The 18,812-nt window shown below is 36.6% G+C and overlaps 2 protein-coding genes across 2 annotated transcripts in view; one reads left to right on the top strand and one right to left on the bottom strand.

Moving 5' to 3' along the window:
• Positions 1 to 2,902, top strand: part of LOC137258934 (maestro heat-like repeat-containing protein family member 1) — a 52,331-nt gene extending 49,429 nt beyond the window's left edge. The window contains exon 40 of the mRNA XM_067796629.1: positions 625 to 2,902. Coding sequence (XP_067652730.1) covers positions 625 to 707 — 83 coding nt within the window. The 3' untranslated portion in view covers positions 708 to 2,902. The remainder of the gene's footprint in view (positions 1 to 624) is intronic.
• Positions 2,903 to 3,092: 190 nt separating this feature from the next.
• On the bottom strand, positions 3,093 to 17,504 carry LOC137258952 (uncharacterized protein C18orf63-like). Its single transcript, XM_067796648.1, has 15 exons — positions 17,404 to 17,504; positions 16,899 to 16,932; positions 16,387 to 16,551; positions 15,227 to 15,305; positions 14,678 to 14,734; positions 13,747 to 13,858; positions 12,962 to 13,003; positions 12,263 to 12,339; positions 11,629 to 11,738; positions 9,943 to 10,039; positions 7,975 to 8,057; positions 7,671 to 7,851; positions 5,603 to 6,547; positions 5,114 to 5,200; positions 3,093 to 4,449 (listed from the first exon to the last, which is right to left on the bottom strand). The coding sequence occupies exons 3-15, from the start codon at positions 16,533 to 16,535 to the stop codon at positions 4,315 to 4,317; spliced, it is 2,154 nt and encodes a 717-aa protein (XP_067652749.1). The 5' UTR covers positions 16,536 to 16,551; positions 16,899 to 16,932; positions 17,404 to 17,504; the 3' UTR covers positions 3,093 to 4,314.
• Positions 17,505 to 18,812: the final 1,308 nt, after the last annotated feature.

Here is an 18,812-nt window from a genome sequence, read left to right as displayed (position 1 = left end):
TGTTATTCCAGAGGCTGCGGGGGGAAAAAGATATGACTAGTAAAATATTATAAACAATTGGTATAATTAAACAGGGGAAAAAAACCTGTCACATTTTCTTGCACCATCTTTAATTCATAATGAACACTTCAGTAAAGTGTTAGACTTTGTGGTATCACATCAGAGCCCTGTTCAACCAAGTGATTAAAGCAGTATGATTGCCGTTTGTTAGAGCATAGAGTGGTGATTGCAAAAATCACTTTGGGGAAGGTCTGTGTCTCCTGCTGGCAACTTTCAACACATTGTTGTATGCCTAGCAAAGGCCATATTCACTCACTATGGACTTGAATCCATTATTTGCTCCTTTATTCGTTCAAATACTCATTTTAAGCATTATGCTTATTTTCATTTCTTTATCAAAAAGGTACACTTGTACAACAGGGCTATCCTACCACATTAAGCGGTCATGTAGTATTTTGACATATAGTTCGAAGCACTGGTTAAACCAATTCCTTTTGTCATTTCAGGGATGAATCCTAGTTAGTGTTTTGCAGGTGTTAATGAGCACCAGCTATAAGAGTGTGTTGGAGATATTTCATCTGTTCAAAAAGAAGTATTAATGACCTTATTCTGTTATAATTTCAGCTCTTGTATTGCTGTTGAAGGATGTATCCCCACAAGTGAGATGCAAGGCAGCAGAAGCCATGAGCTTGTTGTATGATTACTGATGTCCAAATATCCTGGCGCACTGAGTCCCCTCAGTTCTTATAAGCTTGTAGAAAAGCCAGCGTCAATGAGCTGTTGTACTACTATCAAGACCAGGTGTCTGTATGTTCAAACCGAAAGCCGATGGACTTACTGACTAAGCTCTCCCTAGTATCCACTTATGTCTTTCATTTTACACATTCCCTTTTGTGGACATCAGCTATTTATGAGCACCTTCCAAAACTTAAGGAATCTTATATTATATAGTTTACTTTGTGTAAAGTAGATAGGTAGTGAAATGAATAAGATAAATTTATGTGAAGTCATGTCACTCTTGTTTAAATATTAGATCTGTTACTCCTTGACATACATATTTTTGTAAACTCTCTAGGTGTTAGTGGCGAAGCCTTAAAGGACCATTGAAGGTTTTGTCAGATACTGATGCAAGTAAGTTATACATTCTCAGTTAATTACAGACTCTAGTACTTTTGTTGGGTTGAGTACCATCCAGGAGGCTCAGAGTCTGGTAAAAGAATTATGATTCAGAGAAAACAGCAACCGTGGTAGTATTTAGGTTGAACCATGCATGTTACTCAAAAGAATCCTGTTTTCATATCATACACATGCTCAAAAGAACCCTAGTCATTGTGGTTGCATGGATGACAGTTGTGTGTACTTTGTTACAACAGGAAATGTTTATGGAGGCAGTAAATTTTATCTGTGTAAGTTAATATGAAAGAATGCCACAGCTTTTAGTACCATTGCAGCAGTACATTGTCTCACTAACAAATGAAAGCGATAGTCCAGGGCTGCTTCAGGTGTAAGATATTCCTGATGGATGGCATCATTCATTATCACAGTCTCACAGGAATGGGGGATATACCCATTTATACACTTGTGACGTGTTGCAATATCTTTTGACATATATTTTATTATTAAAGATTGCACATATGATTTTGTTAATTTACATGTTCTTGTACTAGATGGTATCGTTTAAGGTATTTTTGTCATAAATAATTTTGCAAGACTGACTCATTTTTGGGACAAAATACAAAAGATTTTGGGGATGAATTTATGAGGGAGAGTAGTTTTCATTGTACCTTGATTATGTGTACTCAATGGTTGAGCAAGATTTGAATTTTTGGTTCTTACATGATTATCCTTTGAGATCAGGTAACCAGTTTAATCTAACACGAAGTTACGGATGACATTAGAACGCACTTCAGTAGTGCTTGACATGAATATTTTGCACAAAATGTTTTGGATTTTCATCAACCATGTAAAACTGGTATTATGGGGCTTCCATGGTGCAAATGACTTTTGCTCAGATCACGTCAAACCCCAGATGATTACAAAGGTGCTAATGTAAAGAACTTTTGCTAGTGGTAAGAACCATTTTGTATACAATTACCCTGAACAAAACAAGACAAATACTCCTCCATAGTGTACACAATGAGACCTGATGCATAAAATGTACATTGTTGACATATGTTGTTGTGTAAATAGACTTTTATGTTTGTTCTGTACAAACTATATTTATTGTTGCACTGTATCATCTCATGAATCAAACTTGATATACCACAGAAGATATGTGAATTTTTGTATATTAATACAGTGATATCTTTACAGTAATGTGTGACCACACATTCTTTGAAATTAAGGCTGAAAGTCAAAAGGGCCTTGTAATAGCTTGTTGCTCATAGTTACAACCCTGATTTTCAAAATATAAATACATAAAATTAGTTACAGACTTGAATACTGGATTTACTTATTCTCAAAATATGTATATTGCACAAAATGGTTTAATGTAATTTGGCATTTATCAGTATAAACAGTATGGATAATGATGAAAAGTAAATGTGTCTCATGCAAGTATTATCTGTTCATACTGTAACGAGGCCAGTTGTATTGGTTGTGTGTCATGTCTCACAAAATGGTAATGTATCAATGTGTGATGTATGAAATTTGTTAAACAAGATGGCAACAAACTGCAGTCTGTGAATGTAAATGTTTTCAATTGACTTCTGGAACATCTATGAGCTAGTTTTCCATCAAGCCAAATGTAGGTTCAAAAGACAGGTCCATTGCACCACAATTTACAATCTAAACTGGAAATTACTTTGCTGAGTTTTTGGATAAGACCAGGCATTCATGTTAGTGAAAGGTACAGATAGTGCTCTGATTGTTTGTTAATGCAATAAAATTATTCTTCTTAGTATGATTCCGTTGTGTTCTCAGTACTTCCAGATGAAGATTTAAAGGTCTGGGTTTGAATTGGTCTTCAACAACCCATGCTTGTAGTAGGAGGTGACTGATGCAATTGGATGGTCAGGTTGATGCTCTTGCTGTCAATAACTGTATTGTCTGGTTCAGAAGTTATTATAGACAACTTACATCACACAGCCGGATTATTGCCGAGTGCAACATTACACAATAAAGAAAACATTGAGATTTCCAAGAGTATGAATACATCAATTAGCAGTTTGCATTCAGTGCTGCGTATATGTCTGTCAACTTGCTTGGACATTTCAAGAATCAAAACTGCTTTCAGACTTGCAATCTGATAAATGATATATGTTACATAAAATTTCACACTGTGGGCCAAAATAAAACTACATGTTTGATTTTCATCTCAAAGTTAAGGAAGACGTCTTATGTTTTTTCGTAAATCACTTTAACAAAACTATTAAGGCATCTACAGACATTAACTGTAGAGTGATTATTTATAGCATGAATGTCTGTTTAAAAAGATATGTATATCTGCAAGGAAAGAATGGTGAAAGAAGGAAAATTGGAAATATCACTGTTTTGCTGGTATTTGTACAAAATGAATACCAAACATGAATTTCTCATGCCTGCAATCAATAGGACTGACTTGTGTAGGTAGAATAATGCATAATTAATGTGGGGGAAATGCAAAAGTGAGTGAATAAGTTTTGATTTAAGCCACTTTTAGCAACAGTCCAGCAACATCGTGGTGGTGGTGGTGGTATGCAGGTAAGCACAACCAACAAAAAATGAACTTTCTCTATGAATTGTTAGACTAAGGAACGATTTTCATTTGTCTGTCACAACTATAAAATATATAATAAAAATCTGAAAACCACTTTTGCATTTTAGTTTAGCAGAATGTCTACAAGATTACTTCATCACATAAAACATGTGCTTTATTTTGGCTGTAGAAACTAAATCAATAAGATTATGTGCTGCTTTGATGAATTTTTATGTCATAAGCTTCTATTCATTCCATACTGAATGTATAATTTGATAAGAGATACCTGTCCTTTTCAAATCTGGCTACTGTGAACAAGCTATGTATCTCATTATACATCCTTTCCTGATGCTCCGTGAAGGTCCCGGGGTAGAATAGGCCTTCAGCAACCCATGCTTGCCATAAAAGGTGACTATGCTTGTCGTAAGAGGCGACTAACGGGATCGGGTGGTCAGGCTCGCTGACTTGGTTGGCACATGTCATCGGTTCCCAATTGCGCAGATCGATGCTCATGTTGCTGATCACTGGATTGTCTGGTCCAGACTCGATTATTTACAGACCGCCGCCATATAGCTGTAATATTGCTGAGTGCGGCGTAAAACTAAACTCACTCACTCACTCACTCCTTTCCTGATATATTATTCTTCTGTCTTCTGAAGTTGAATGATGTGATTCACATGGTCGATGAGATCAGATTTCTTGTCTTTTGTCTTGCATGGGACTCCTTTCATTTTAAGCCAGGTCAATAGGGTGACGCTATTGACTTTGTTCAGCTAAAACATATCATTATTACAGGTAATTAATACATACAAATACACGATAGAAGTCTTATCAGTCAAAATGGAAATGTTCTGAGAGCTTTATGCTTCTGTGCTACTGAATGATTAATCAGTTCGTGTATTAATTTTTATCAAATTTGGAAAGAAATGAGTTTGATTTAAGATTATTTTAGCGATATGTGAGTAATATGAAAGTGAGAGACATCAAAAATGGGTTTCATACTTTTTAAATCCTTTTTAGGAAATAGAAATTGGACATGAAGAGCAAAAGCTTTAACGATCAGGCTACTTCTACATACCTCACAGACTTATGACATTAAGTGTTTAAGGACAAGGCTGAATGTGTCAGTTATAACTCTTTAGCCCCATTTGATGTGACTACAGTAATTCTGAGCATAGTCTGTAAATTAGCACACTACTTTATCAAACAGCTATTTAGAAAAACTGCTTGTTAAAAACCTGCTGGATGAAATTACATTGATAGGTTTACAAAATAGTTCTTAGATTTGCTGTTGATAACTTAAGTTATGACAGGTTCTGGGTTTTATGACTATGCATTTCAAATTTTGGTATTATATAAAGCTGTCTAACCTTGTTGAAAAAGCATATACAGGTAGAGATAGAGTGTTCTGAAAACTTGTGTCTTGACCAACAGTACCTGGTTAGCTCTGGCCAGCATCTCCACATCCACATTCTGTACCTGGGCTTTGGCTCGTGGTTTCTTCATGGAACTCTCAACTTCTTCCTATTATAGATCCAACTCCATGATTAAAATTTAGAAATAGACATAGAGTCAACAAGCAAGTCCTAGTCAAACATGAGCTGTATCTTAATCTGATCCACATGACATGATATGACATGACATCACATCAATAATATCAAGACTGACTTAAGACACTTGTCCGAGGGCCTAGTCCAGTATACAAATGTTTGGTCTAGTATGTCACCATGTACTAAGCTCAGCTGAAAATAGTCCATATGATAACACTAAAATCTAATGAAAATGGCATTAATGACAGGTTCTAAAAGTGTTAATGCGTAGTCTATTCATCCAGTGTGTATCCTGTGTATTCTTTCTGTGTATGGACTACTTCAAAGGGGCACTGATCAATGGTTTCAACCTAACAGTCCAACATTTCAAACTTACAATACTGGCCTTCCTCTTGAGACATTCAGCATTTTGAATGCTGCCATGATTGTTGACAACCTGCACCAAATCTGTAGAGTTGGTCACGCTGTTTGACTGCACAGTATAAGCTTGATTGACTGGTGTTAAACCTTGCCTGGCAAGTGGAGCATTGGGGGTTGTAGGTTCAAACTTTTGAGTTTGCTGAGGTTGTATTTGGCTCAGATTTTTCTTTGGTCTTTGCTGGGTTGCATTTGGTTTAGTGGGAGAGGATTCAGTTGTCTGTGAAGTTGCTGACAATGTTCTTGCAAATGAGGGTGTGATGCTTCCAGCAGACTTCGAGGTGATGTGTTTACAAAAGACAATATCTGACCCATGTTTATCAACAGCTGCCTGTATTGTATCACTATGTGATATTTGGCAGTTTGAGGAACCTGGCCTCGTTTTTGGTTTGAACCTGGGCACTTGTCTATGTGTAGCAGCTTCCTTGTAAACATTTGAACTTTTAAAAGCCTTTGGTCTGAAAACTGGAACAATTTTATTTGAACTGCTGGAGGCTTTCTGTGTTGCAAGGTATGAATCACCATTTGAAATGTTTTCAGTTGGTGGGCACCGATCAGGAAATAATGGCTGTTGTGGATTTCTCATGGAGTCATTTATGCAGTGAGTGGTGGCTACATGGTTTGCTAGCACTGAAGCCATTGAACTACCAGGCTTGCTGGTATCATAGGTTGTTCTTTCACTTGAAGCAGATGAAGAATGTATGTTATCTCTTGGTGTGACCTGTGGGAATGTATTAGGACATGGAGCTCCCTTGGCTGAAGAAGACTGAATGTTTGCTTGTCCACTGATCAGGGCATAAGGTCTATGAACATACATGTGTGATAGGTCCTTACTGCTGCGGAGAGGGACAGACGAAGGGTGAGGGTTCTTGTTGGACAGGTTTGGATGAACACCATCTTGGACCTGAAACAAGATGCCATGTGGAGAAATGATCATGTATTTTGCCACGTTGTAGATACTATTTCAGTGTCTTTTTCCACAAGCACCATAGTGAGTATGTGACTTTAGTTTTACACGACACTCAGCAAATGTCTTGCAATATGCCGGCGGTCTGTAAATACTGGAGTTGAGACAATCCAATGATCAACATCATGAGCATCAATATCTGCTGTTGGGAAATGATGACCTGTCAACAGCCTAACCACCTCATCCTATTGTTCGCTCCTTACAACAAGCATGGGTTCCTGAAGATCATTTTAAACATGGCTCTTCATGAGTTAAGTTATCATAGTGCCACGATGCTCTATGTATATATATTGGCGCTACATTAGTCAAAATACTGAGACATCTTCTTTGAGAAAGCCAAAACATTAGATAAATTAACAAGTTCATTTGGACGGTCCAGCAAGGTTATTAGTCTGCTAGGCATATGATTAGTTAAATTGAAAGGAAAGGATTGAATAATTACATGATGAACAGTCAGATATTTATCACCTATAGTGGTTCATCTAAAACACTGAGAGTGTGGCAACAACTGGCAAAAATGATGGTTCATACAGTTGTGTAATTTGTCTGCGGCTCTTTTTGTGCCTGATGTACAAAATATGTTTGGCAATTAGATGATTTGTCTATGATATTCAAATGCATCACTTCATTTTATATATGTTGCTTTCACACACATATATAAGTGTAAAGATTTTAAAAGCAATCCAGCAATTATTTTCAGATAATTTCTCTACAGATTGGTACTTGAAAACAAACCTCTGCTATGGTCAGACCGAACTGATCAGTACAGACTTATCGATTTGTTCTTTACAGCTCCAGTCAGCAATATTCTAGCTAATATAATGGCAGTCTATAATTAATGTTGACCAGGCAAGACAGTGACAGAAAACGTGAACATGAACAACTATCCATCAGGTCAGTATTGTACACAATCAGCCAAGCTCCAGAAACAACAGGGTAACTCAGCTTCATGTTAATTAATTATTGGAGCCAGCATAGGTTACTGAGGACCAGAGAAACCTTTGAATTCCAAATGGAGTAAACAAAGAATGAAAACTGTTTCAGTATTGTTGAATAATACCTGGCTACTGTCACAGAGATCTGGAGTGGTGTATCTGACTTTAGGGAGGAACTTCAGAGGATGGTCACACACTGAAGGCAGCTTGTTGTGCAAGTCTTGAATGAAGGCGATGAGAATCGGCTTGGGGTCAATTCGAGGGATTTGCTGCATATCTGCCGCTCTCAGACATACACTGGGGTAAGTGATGATTGTTAAGGGTCAGCATGTTTGACATTTGACATCATTATTTCTTTAGAAGTACGTTTCAGAGTGACTGAGTGAGTGAGCACATAAAACCATACCTAACTAATAAATAGAAGGATATGTGAAAAGTTTCCCTCCATTCTGTCTGAATGAGATCTGATAGAATATCATGTCCTCTTCTGTGTCTGGTAGTCGGTATCCATACTGAAAATAGGGGAGTTTGCAGTACTGACTGACATCTGCAAATACATTTTACATAATTCAGGAGTTACAGAAACTAAAAACAGCTGAATGCTCCAAATGGTGTTTGTGTATGATACACAAAACAACATGTGGTAATAGTCACAATGCTACAGTAGTGGTGTTTCAACTCATTGAAATAATCAAAGATTGGATGCAGTGACCAAACAATCAAGCACTACATTTTCTCATAATCGAAACAAATGATTTAGGGACTGTTGTTTTAATGTTTGCAACACTTGATGAAGGAACGTATCTTAGAAGTGGAAAAGGTTTGAAAATGTCTTAATGCTTAGAAGACTCAACTCCTCTTACTTCAAAGTATAACTGAATACAGTAGAACATGGATATAGCGAACACGGATATAGCGAACAAACGGATATAGCGAACTAATTTAAAAGTCCCGTCAATGGTCCCTTTATAATATCATTAAAATTATACGTGAATAACGAACTCGTGAGTAGCGAATTAACGGTTATAGCGAACTGATTTCCTGACCCCAAGCCCAATTAACGACGTGAGTAGCGAACTCACTCAGTGTCAGCTCAGTGTCAACTCAGCAACTTAGCGGTATACACCAACCTTGTGGGCAGTGAATCAACATTGTTTAACCTCGTTGGCGGTGAATCAACATTGTTTAACCTCGTTGGCGGTGAATCAACATTGTTTGATAGTCATTAATTAATTAACGAAAGAAACACATCGTGTTTAAAAGCTTGACTGATACACGGATCTTCAGTTCGCTCTCATCGCTATGGCAGGCAAACGTAAAGCTATCACCTTTGACACAAAGCTTCAGATAATCCAGGCTGTAGTAAGATCGAAGACAAACATCGCTCTCGACTTTGGCATTCCCAAATCAACACTCAGTTCCATTATTAAGAATCTCTACTCGATACTGGCAGCATGTTTTTTTAATGCTGACGCAGTTAAGTGTTATATTGTTGAAATTGTTGTGATTGTTAAACATGTTCTAGATAATGTATTTGAACAATGAAATCAGAATTTTAATGTCACTGTACAAGAATAAAAATATGTAGCTCATGTATATATGTGTCTCTTCATCTCTATAAGCCAATATGGCGGTCAAACGTGAATAACGAACAACGGATATAGCGAACTAAATCCCTTGGAGTTTGTTATATCCGTGTTCTACTGTATTTCTATAAGATTCTGAGGAGTTAGTGCTCATGATATATTAGTCATCACTTTTAAGCAGCAATTTGCATCATTTCACATTAGACGTGAAATTTGCAAAAGCAAATTTTCCCAGTTTTTAAATAAACAAACCACAACCGAGAGCCATGTTATAATTCCACAATAACAATGTGAACAGGAAAATTGTTTGTATGGCTGCTCATAATTGTTAATCAACCAGTCATCAATTGAGAGATTTCAACACCGCAATGCAGTTCTCAGTTTTGTTTCTTTTATTGCTTCATTTTCATATCATTTTACTCATATTGAAATTGCAGGATAAAAAATCTGTCAAACAGGTTATGATATTTGGTTTAGCCTTGGAGCCATGTTTTGACTGTACGACTGCACTTCCTCGTCTAAGATCTGAATTCACTTCAGGTTCTCTTGACATTTTGTGATATATGAATACTGTTAAAAGTTATGTTAAACTAAATTCTGTCAATTACATATTGTACTTTAAAGGATGGTAACTAGCAAAATGCCACTGACAAGTAAGTGAAAATAAAAAAAAAAAACTGTACTTTTTGAGCAACCAATATATTTCAAATCAATTCTTAAAAAGATGAAACCCAAACAATCTGAATCTTGAATACATGCAACAGACTTCAGCCAACCTTGAGAATTTGCACAGAGCATAATGTACACCTACAGTATTCTTCCAGTGTCTCTTCAGATCTCTATAAGACTTGAAAGGCCCGTCATCTGGCACATTTCGACTGACACTACAGATACGCCCTCTCTTCATGCTTCAATGTAAATATGTATTGCATAATTAGGAATGTTTCAGAGACAATGTAGTCACTAAGAAATGAGGAGAAAACATAAGTAGGTTCCTTGGGTCGATGAGGTTTGCTCATGGAATTATGTCTGCATATTTAGGTTTCAAAGTGAAGTATCAGTTTGTCCATGTGTGGATGTTTCTAAGTTCCATCTAGGGAAGTTTACTGGCATTATATGAAGCAGACTCTGGAACAACATGAGTCGCTGTGTAGATCCAGATAAATCCCTGTTTGCGGTTTTAATATTTTCTCCTAAATCTTGAGGAAACTTAGGGTTTACTTCTGCAGTATTGGAACCTTGGGGTTCTATTATTTTCACTATGGTTATGATAAAGACCACTGGTCTTACAACAAGCAGTTTTATACATTGATTAAGGTTTGGTCAAACATAATTTCACTTTCAGTCTTTCATCCTTGACCGGGGTTCAAAATTTTTTAAAAGCGACTTGCCACAGGGCAACTGACTTCAAGAAAGTAACTTGTCCTGACTAATTTTCCACCTCCTCTGATCTTATAACATATAGTTTGATGTTCATGTCTACTTGACTATTTATCAAAGAGTGATAAATTTCAAAGAACAATAACTCTAAATTACTATTATTGCTAAATATAATAGCTACATTATGAGCAGACATGAAATGAAATCTATGTTTATTTGCAGTTTGAAACCATAATTGGAAATTATCTAGTAGTCGACGGACATGTAAGATACCATTATTTGATTGCGTGAAATGAAAACTGACCTGTTCCCGGCGTCGGTCAGTGGGATTTTTGAACCCCTGCTTGATGTTTATTACTGTCATAACAGTGCTAACAAAAATAATGGCGAGTGTAAACAACTTAATAGCTTTGATCCATCTGTCAACACTTTCTGAGCATTTTGATACAAAATCAACATCCCTGAAACTTATTTACTTGAACAGTAATCTCACATGTTTATTTAATTAGACTAAATTACTATATCAAGATCATAATTAATCTTTAGGAATTTTCCTGTTTTGAAATGTGTTTGATACTACATAAAATCATGTACATTTCTGAAAGAATACATCTAAATTGTTCTATGAAGCCTGAGTTAGAAACACTTCAGTGGACACATTCCCTACATGGTACTAATACATTCACTTCACTTTTATGATCACTTGCAACATAATGCATCATCCATATCATTGGATGCTGTGTACATGTGAGTGGATGGGTTTTCTACTACAGTTTTTGTTTACATTTCTTTTTTAATACATATTTCCACTTCATGATATACAACATATGGGATGGTTTTCGTACATTTTCCAAAGTATGATCATCAATGAATAGTAGTACAAATACAGATGACAGGCTGATTCATTAGTTATTCATGGCATGATTTACACATATCATTAACTTAATTACATTACAAATACATTAAGCCATCACAAAATGAATGTGTAGTGACATATCCCGATGGATCCTGGATGACAGCCATGGGTTACAGCTTACTCATTTTCATATTTAAGTTTATAGACAATCAAACAGCAACCATATAATGATGTCATTAACAGTGAATATTAATGACCTACCTTGGCAATACATGACACCAGCAGTTGTAAAGAGACATATCTTTTATTGAGTCAAGTTGATTCATCCGCAGTGCATTCAGAAAGTTCTGGTCAACATCAAGATCTATCACCTGTTGAAAGAAAGACTAATCAGTTATCTATATGTGAGCATGTTATTACAGCACACCTTAAACTTAGATCAAATGAGTGTTCATCATTCAGGTAACATAATAACTCAATAATCAGGGCGGTTGGGAAGCCTTGTGGTTAAATAGTTCTCACATCATGCTGATGACCTGAGTTAATTTGGTACATTGTGTGAAGCTCATTTCTGGTTCCCTCCTGCCATGATATTTCTGGAATATTGCTGAAAGCAGCGTAAAACTGAACTCACCCACTAATCTCAGAAATACACATAATACAATGGTGCTACACTAGTTGCGTGTCCCTCAAGATTTACACTGCATCTGGGCTGTGCATTTAAATGGACAATGAAACTTATTTACTTGCACAGTTTGGCTGAATCATGGGTGTGTTTCTCTTGGCACTCAAGTTTGGGGATGACTCCAAGTTAAACATTGGACCATTTAATCAGGATAAAAATGAACAGATGTAAGAGCAATAGGCATAACACAGTCACACACTGTTCACTTACCTGTAAAGGTGGAAACTTGATTGAAGTGGCCAAAAGAGATACAAATAATTCATCCCTGTTCACTGTCAAATTCATTTCTGGAAAAATCAATACTGGATATAACATGAAACAAGAAGACAAGATCATCAATATTCCCCGCAATGGCAAAATACTCTTTAGGAATATGTCTACTAGTTATGATTACAGTGTGTAAAATGTTTTGTTGTGTATATGGCAGTGTGGAAGGAAAGTATTGTTAGGTTTTACAGTTCTGCTCCGGAAAAGAACACTACTACCAAGTCCTGCTAAAGTCAAACTTGTGGCCATAGAAATGCAAAACATATTTTATTCTGAAATCCAAAACTACCAAAAGGCACCAGTACACCACCACACCTGTCTATGTGCAAAGTTTGGTGAAGAAATAGTGAACAGTTTTAAAGTTCTGCTCTGGAAAAGAGCACAACCACTAATTTCAGTCAGTCGAACTTGTTGCCATGGAAACCACAAAAGATAAAATTCACACACTACTGTAACTTTACAATACTCTCCCTTTCACTCTGCCACATGCACACCAAAACACTGACATACTGTAATCATAACTAGTAGACATATACATGAAGAGTATTTTGCTGTTGTTAAGGATATTGAGGACTTTGTCTTTGTGTTTATTTCATATATATTGCTGTTTGTGAACATTAAGGTAAATATAAGTATACTTACTCACTGCATTTGCGTATCCAGTATGGGTAAGAAAGTCACGACCTGTAAGATGATAGCACCATAACAATAAAAATCTGCTATTTATGTATATTTTTTCTGAGATTCAAATCCCTGTTAAGGAGAGACAAATCCACAGTTCTTGTCTGTATATCAGTCATTGTTTCACATATTGTTACCACTGGTTCAGTCAGTTTTTGTCATATGTTTGAAGGCTGAATCTAGCAAATCACGTTCATTTATTGGTGTCTGATGTGAATTCCACTAAGTACATGATCTGATTACCGATTTTCAGATTTCCATTGTGGAAACTTAGGGTGGTGTCTGAGTAGGTTCTTGATTAGGTACCTCACTCTTCAGAGTACAGGTTCAAATTCCAAATGGGATTCAACCTTAACAAGTACTCCAATCTGTACTATATGGAAAAAGCACACCTCCAAATGTACTATATTACCTTTCACCACTTCAAATGTCATTGTGTTTTTCCCTTTTCACAGGTGGCAGATTTGTCAGATAGTTCATAATCTCTTAAGTCATGGTCATACGGAGACACCCTAAATTTTTCACTATTAATACCAAGGTATTTATGACAAACCCTTTGAATTTAAAGGTTTCTTTTTCAGGCACATACAAACTAATTTTCTCCTGTAAACCTGATAAGTTGCAATGCTAAATATTTAGATAGTATCAAGTGTTTTTTTGCATGTGTAAGCCCAGCCTTCTTTTTTAATACTACCTATGCCCCTGTTTCTTAAACTGGTATGGAGATGTTAGATAGATTCCCTTACCCTGCACCATCCACTCTCCAGCTTTGTTCCAAGTGGGGGCCATCTTGGCTATGATGGTATACCTGAGGCAGGACTGGTAAAGGGCAGGGGTTGCATGGTAGGGCTTGCTTGTCTATAATGGAGGAACACAATTTTTTTTCAATTACAGTCATAATATATCCTCATGTGTAGACCATTGTTCAAATGCACCTGCAGTTTAATATAGCTATTTACCTTTATAATGTGAATTGTGTGTCTTTTTCATATTTAACCCATGAATAACCTGATCTGTTTGACATTTAAAAAGATAATGAATGATAAGAAAATTATGATAATTTATGGATGACAACTTCTTTATTACATTATGATTCAAAGTTTTGGTATAGGTTCTTATATACTGAACACACTTATATACATGAAGCAGGGATTAACAGGGGTTAAAAAGTCAGTTTTATTTTGGGTGATTAAGTAATGGTATCTAACCTGTCCATGGGCTACCACATACATTCTGCTTATGGTTTCAAACAGCAAATAAACTCAGATGGAATCATCCATAACTGCATTGCAACTATCACAGTGTGTCACAATGTCATCCATATTAAACAATACTTTTATGAAAGAGTTTAAAACTAGGTAATGCATATTTGCAATTACAGTTTCTCAGCAAAGCCTCAGCCTCTGTGGCTCAGAGTGGGTTAGATTGCTGGGCCCTCATTCTCGAAACGTTTGTAGCCCTCAAAATTGTAGCCAATTTTTTCAGAATGGGCTTAATAGGTTTGTAGGGCTACAAACGTTTTGAGAATAGCTATCCAGATTTGTAATCCCAGATGGAACTCAACCCTCAAAAGTTCTAGAATTATACTTTCTGTGAAGGTTGAATTCCCGATATCACAACTGTTTGATTTTTAACACTATGCCTTAGTTTATAGCTATTGTTAAAAAAAAAAATCACCTCTAATCCTATCTTCTGAAATCTGTTTTGTAATCTTCCTGTCTTAAACAAGGATTGCTGAAAAACAGAAGTTATATGGAAACAGGGGTTGAAAACAGTCATGTTTAACATGAAAATCATGTACTAGTATAATAGTTTTTAAATTTGACATCAAAGTATAATATTTCACATCTGAGAAGCACAATTTTGAGCATGAGATTCTTGCTTAAAACTACCTTTAAAGACCAAGAAAAGAAAGTATTATGTTTCCAGGTCCCTGTCCTTGTCATTTCCCGCTACCTGCATCAGAACTTATTTTATATTTTGGAACAAAGAGCAGGTGACTCTGACCTGATCACTGAAAAACAGACTATAAGCTGCACATTGCAATGATGACTTGTCATAGATCATGTGTATGAGTGTGGGACTATATAGCCTTCCTGGCTTATTGAGAACTCTTTAAGAAACAAAGTTTGTTTTTATCAAGTAAACTAAAAATGTATTCACATAAAAATATCAAATAATCATAGAAATACTAAAGTTACTCCAAGTATGAATAAGCCTACATACCTGCAGTACAACATAGAAACAATTTTCTACGTCAAACGCAGGGCTTGCTAGAATATCTGGCTCTGTGAAAATAATTTCTCTGAAACAGACAGCAATAATTACCAGTTAATGACATATTGGTATCAGTATCATTATTACAAATTTAAGAAAAAACTACATGTCATGGCTCCTTTCATAATCTTTCTTACCTTTCCCAAAATGCAGAAACAATCTAGAAATATTACGGAAGGATTATTATGAAATCACTTGCAATATTAGACATAGCTACTTGTCTGCCATTTTCTTCCCACCAGATGTTACTCCTGTCATATTTCCCAATGTTTAATTAGGGAGATATGATAGGAGTAACCTCTGTGGGTAGAAAATGTTTGTCTGCTAGTTTGAAACAAGCGAAATTCTGGAGGGTCTTACCCCAAAATACTGGACTAGCTGGCTACAACCAATAGTGGCTACTCCTGTTTAGATTCGGACATCTAAAACTGTCGTAGAAATCTCTACAGACCCCATGAACCCCTTTAATTCCTAACACTTAGTCTAACACATTAATACATTAAAACTCTTACAATTTCAGTGTTCTACCAAGTTGAACCATTCTCTTCCCACAGAGGTTACTTGTAGGAAGATATGACAAGTAACCACTGTGGGAAGAGAATGAAGTTGAACTAGCCTTAATAGCTTCAGTTAAATGACAGTTTTCAGAGTAAAATATTCATTACCATGTGTAATTAAGGTTGCCTTAGTTTTTACCTGTATTTTATCAACCAGATTACTGTTCTGTTGGGAAGGTCTGCCATTATTAATCAATATTTTGGAGATATTTGTAATGCTACAGTCATTGCTTTCATTAACTAATACTGTCTCTGAAAGCTGAAAGCTTATTCCAGCTGATAGTGCGTCTCTCACATGTCAGAGAAGAAGAAATATTCAGTACTTTTGTCTTACAATGAAACAGCTATTGACTTCAGTTTGGTTGATCCAATGATTTAACGAACCTGGACAAGTGGTATTCACTACTCAGCTTCGCTTTGGGGAATGTCACATGACCAGGGTTGATAAGTCATGGGATCAACCTCACTAGAAGTGACTATAATTGTATAGCATCATGTTGCTGATAAGTCATTATAATTTGTTTTCTGTGGACAATCTACATTTCCTCCCACCTGCATTTTATTATCTGTGGTTGCCAAGTAGAGGCCACTTGAGAGATGACTATCCCACTGGTTAGAGTCACTGAGATTGCACACAACTCTTCAAGAGGAGGGGGGCTTGCAAAAAGAACCACTGGCTCAGTAATTGATTTGCTGTGCATTTTTTGTGGTATGGCACTGTAAGTTTGAAAATACATGATCATAATTCTTTAAGGATACAGTAGTTCTCAAACAATGATGCAAAGACAGATTTTCTAACACTAATATTGTTCTAATAAGAGCTGTGAATGTGTCCAGCTGGGTAAAAAAGCATTGCACGACAAACTTTAAAAATTATTCACATAACAATTTCCCGTTTACTGTCCCATTGTTAACTATTTTAAGCTGCATGCTTTTCAGATAGCCAATGTTTGCAATAACTTCAACAGTCTGTCAACAGAACAATGTCTGATTCAGCTAACATGTGTCTGCATAGACTGCACGTAAACATTACCTCTGTCCATTTCCCTTCACCTCAAGCTCACCTTTGGCGTCTTTAGAAGAATCACTTGTCTTTTTCTGAAATCCAAATTCAAATGTGACTTCAGCTATCAGCAGGGTCTACTCAACAAGCACTATCTGCAAGTGATACCTGTTTGCAGTCATCCTAGCGGCCTCAACAGAAGTCTGAGAAGAGATGGAAGACACGTTTGTTGGCGCCTCTACTTCACAAATGCCATGGTTGGGATTGGTATCCAACATTGTTGTGGGAAAGCGGGGAAAGCGGGGAAACCTCCTAAGCCCCATACGGCAGTGAAGTGCCAAGGGAAAAGGACGCTTGCACATTTCCGTTATCCTATCACATTTTGATTGAACATTATTCTGTTTCGTTTTTAATAGTCAGTCACTGACTGAGTCAGTGTCTTAGAAAATGTACCGATCTGAAAATCTCTAAAATGCAAAATGATCCAAAATGTCTAAATGTGATACGCAAACTACATTTAACATCTTACACACGATATACATAGAAAACTTGCAAACATTTCTTACCCGAAATATGTGATGAATGTAAGGACTCTGAGTCACAAACCATTCTACAAACTGCAGCACAAATATTGACGTCTGCTTGGTGAAGGGAGATAACTCTGAAACCACGATCAAAGCTCCACCGCAGTGCCCATTCGTCACTACTCGCCCTTTTCCGTAACATTCAAGACGAGATAAGAGATACCACGAGTGTATCGACTGAAAATACCAGCATTACCAAACTCTCATAATTATGCTCAACTGCAGCTCTTTAAGAATATTTCTTTTACAGTATTATCAGGGATCTCTATATAGTCTCGCTGGTTTCATCAGAGACTATCAGGGTCTATTATATGGTCTGTGGATTCTATTATATGGGCTCTGGTTTTATGTACCGAAAAAATGTTTGATGGATTTTCACTGCTGTTCTTTTCTCACACACATACCCTCTCTCCCTCTCTCCCCCCCTCTCTCTCTCTCTCTCACACACACACAGTGAATATGTCCTCAGAGTTTCATCCCTAAGCCATAGACTACGTTCTCTTTCTCCTGTACTTTTCGAGGTAAATAACAAACAGTCAACGTTATTGTTGCGATTGTTGATTGTTGCTGCTGCAACGGTTGTCTAGACCAGTTGTTGAAGTGAGTCCATCCCGTCTGGTTACCATGACCGAGTCTGACCACCCCAAGCACACCTTGCTGGGGATCAGGTCTCTTACGACGTAAATTGTAATACGTTACGTAATAACCCTTGACGTACATTGGAATGCTTGCAGGAAATTGTAATAACCCTTGACGTACATTGGAATGCTTGCAGGAAATTGTAATAACCCTTGGCGTACATTGGAATACTTGCAGGAAATTGTAGTAACCCTTGACGTTCATTGCAATAAATCGTAAATTGTAATACTTGCGGTCAATTGTAATAAACCTTGACGTAAATTGTAATATAAACGCGAAATGTAATAAAATTTGACGTTGACTGAATGCGCAAATTGTAATGAAAATTCACGTAAATTGTAATCATTTAGTTGCGGTAAAATGTGATAAATATTTACGTAAATTTTAACAACGGTTTTAATCACTCATAAATACGCGCTAGTTCGTTTTCGTTGCATTTCATACAGCATATAAGCTCAATATGGAAATGATGAATTTTTATCATTTGGTACCAAGGTGTCGTGGCGAGACACCAGTTGCTGCATCCTCCATCTGGACCCGCCTATGTACAAAGGCATCTGTTTTTATGCTTCATTTTTCTACACATTTTCTGTCAACCTCAAGTGAATTTGGTTTGCCATGGTTCAGCCTCTCGATTCCCTTTTTGTTTGACTTCTTTCATCTTAATACAATCCCCGCAAAACGTGAAATGCATCACAAACTTCAGGAAACAAAATATACAAGAGAGTGAGTGAGTTACAATTTTACGTCAC

The sequence above is a fragment of the Haliotis asinina genome, chromosome 12 (genome assembly GCF_037392515.1).
Source record: "Haliotis asinina isolate JCU_RB_2024 chromosome 12, JCU_Hal_asi_v2, whole genome shotgun sequence".
Classification (NCBI taxonomy): Eukaryota; Metazoa; Mollusca; class Gastropoda; order Lepetellida; family Haliotidae; genus Haliotis; species Haliotis asinina.
The sequence above is the reverse complement of the archived record's forward strand: the minus strand, read 5'-3'. Positions and strand labels throughout refer to the sequence as shown.

What these genes read in the sequence shown, in the direction of transcription:
- LOC137258952 (XM_067796648.1), bottom strand. Translation starts at nt 16,535, where the DNA reads ATGCACAGCAAATCAATTACTGAGCCAGTGGTTCTTTTTGCAAGCCCC. An exon ending in TGGATACGCAAATGCAGTGA is followed by an intron (nt 12,340 to 12,961) that starts GTAAGTATACTT and finishes TGATTTTTCCAG; the next exon opens with AAATGAATTTGACAGTGAAC. An exon ending in TCAAGTTTCCACCTTTACAG is followed by an intron (nt 11,739 to 12,262) that starts GTAAGTGAACAG and finishes TTCTTTCAACAG; the next exon opens with GTGATAGATCTTGATGTTGA.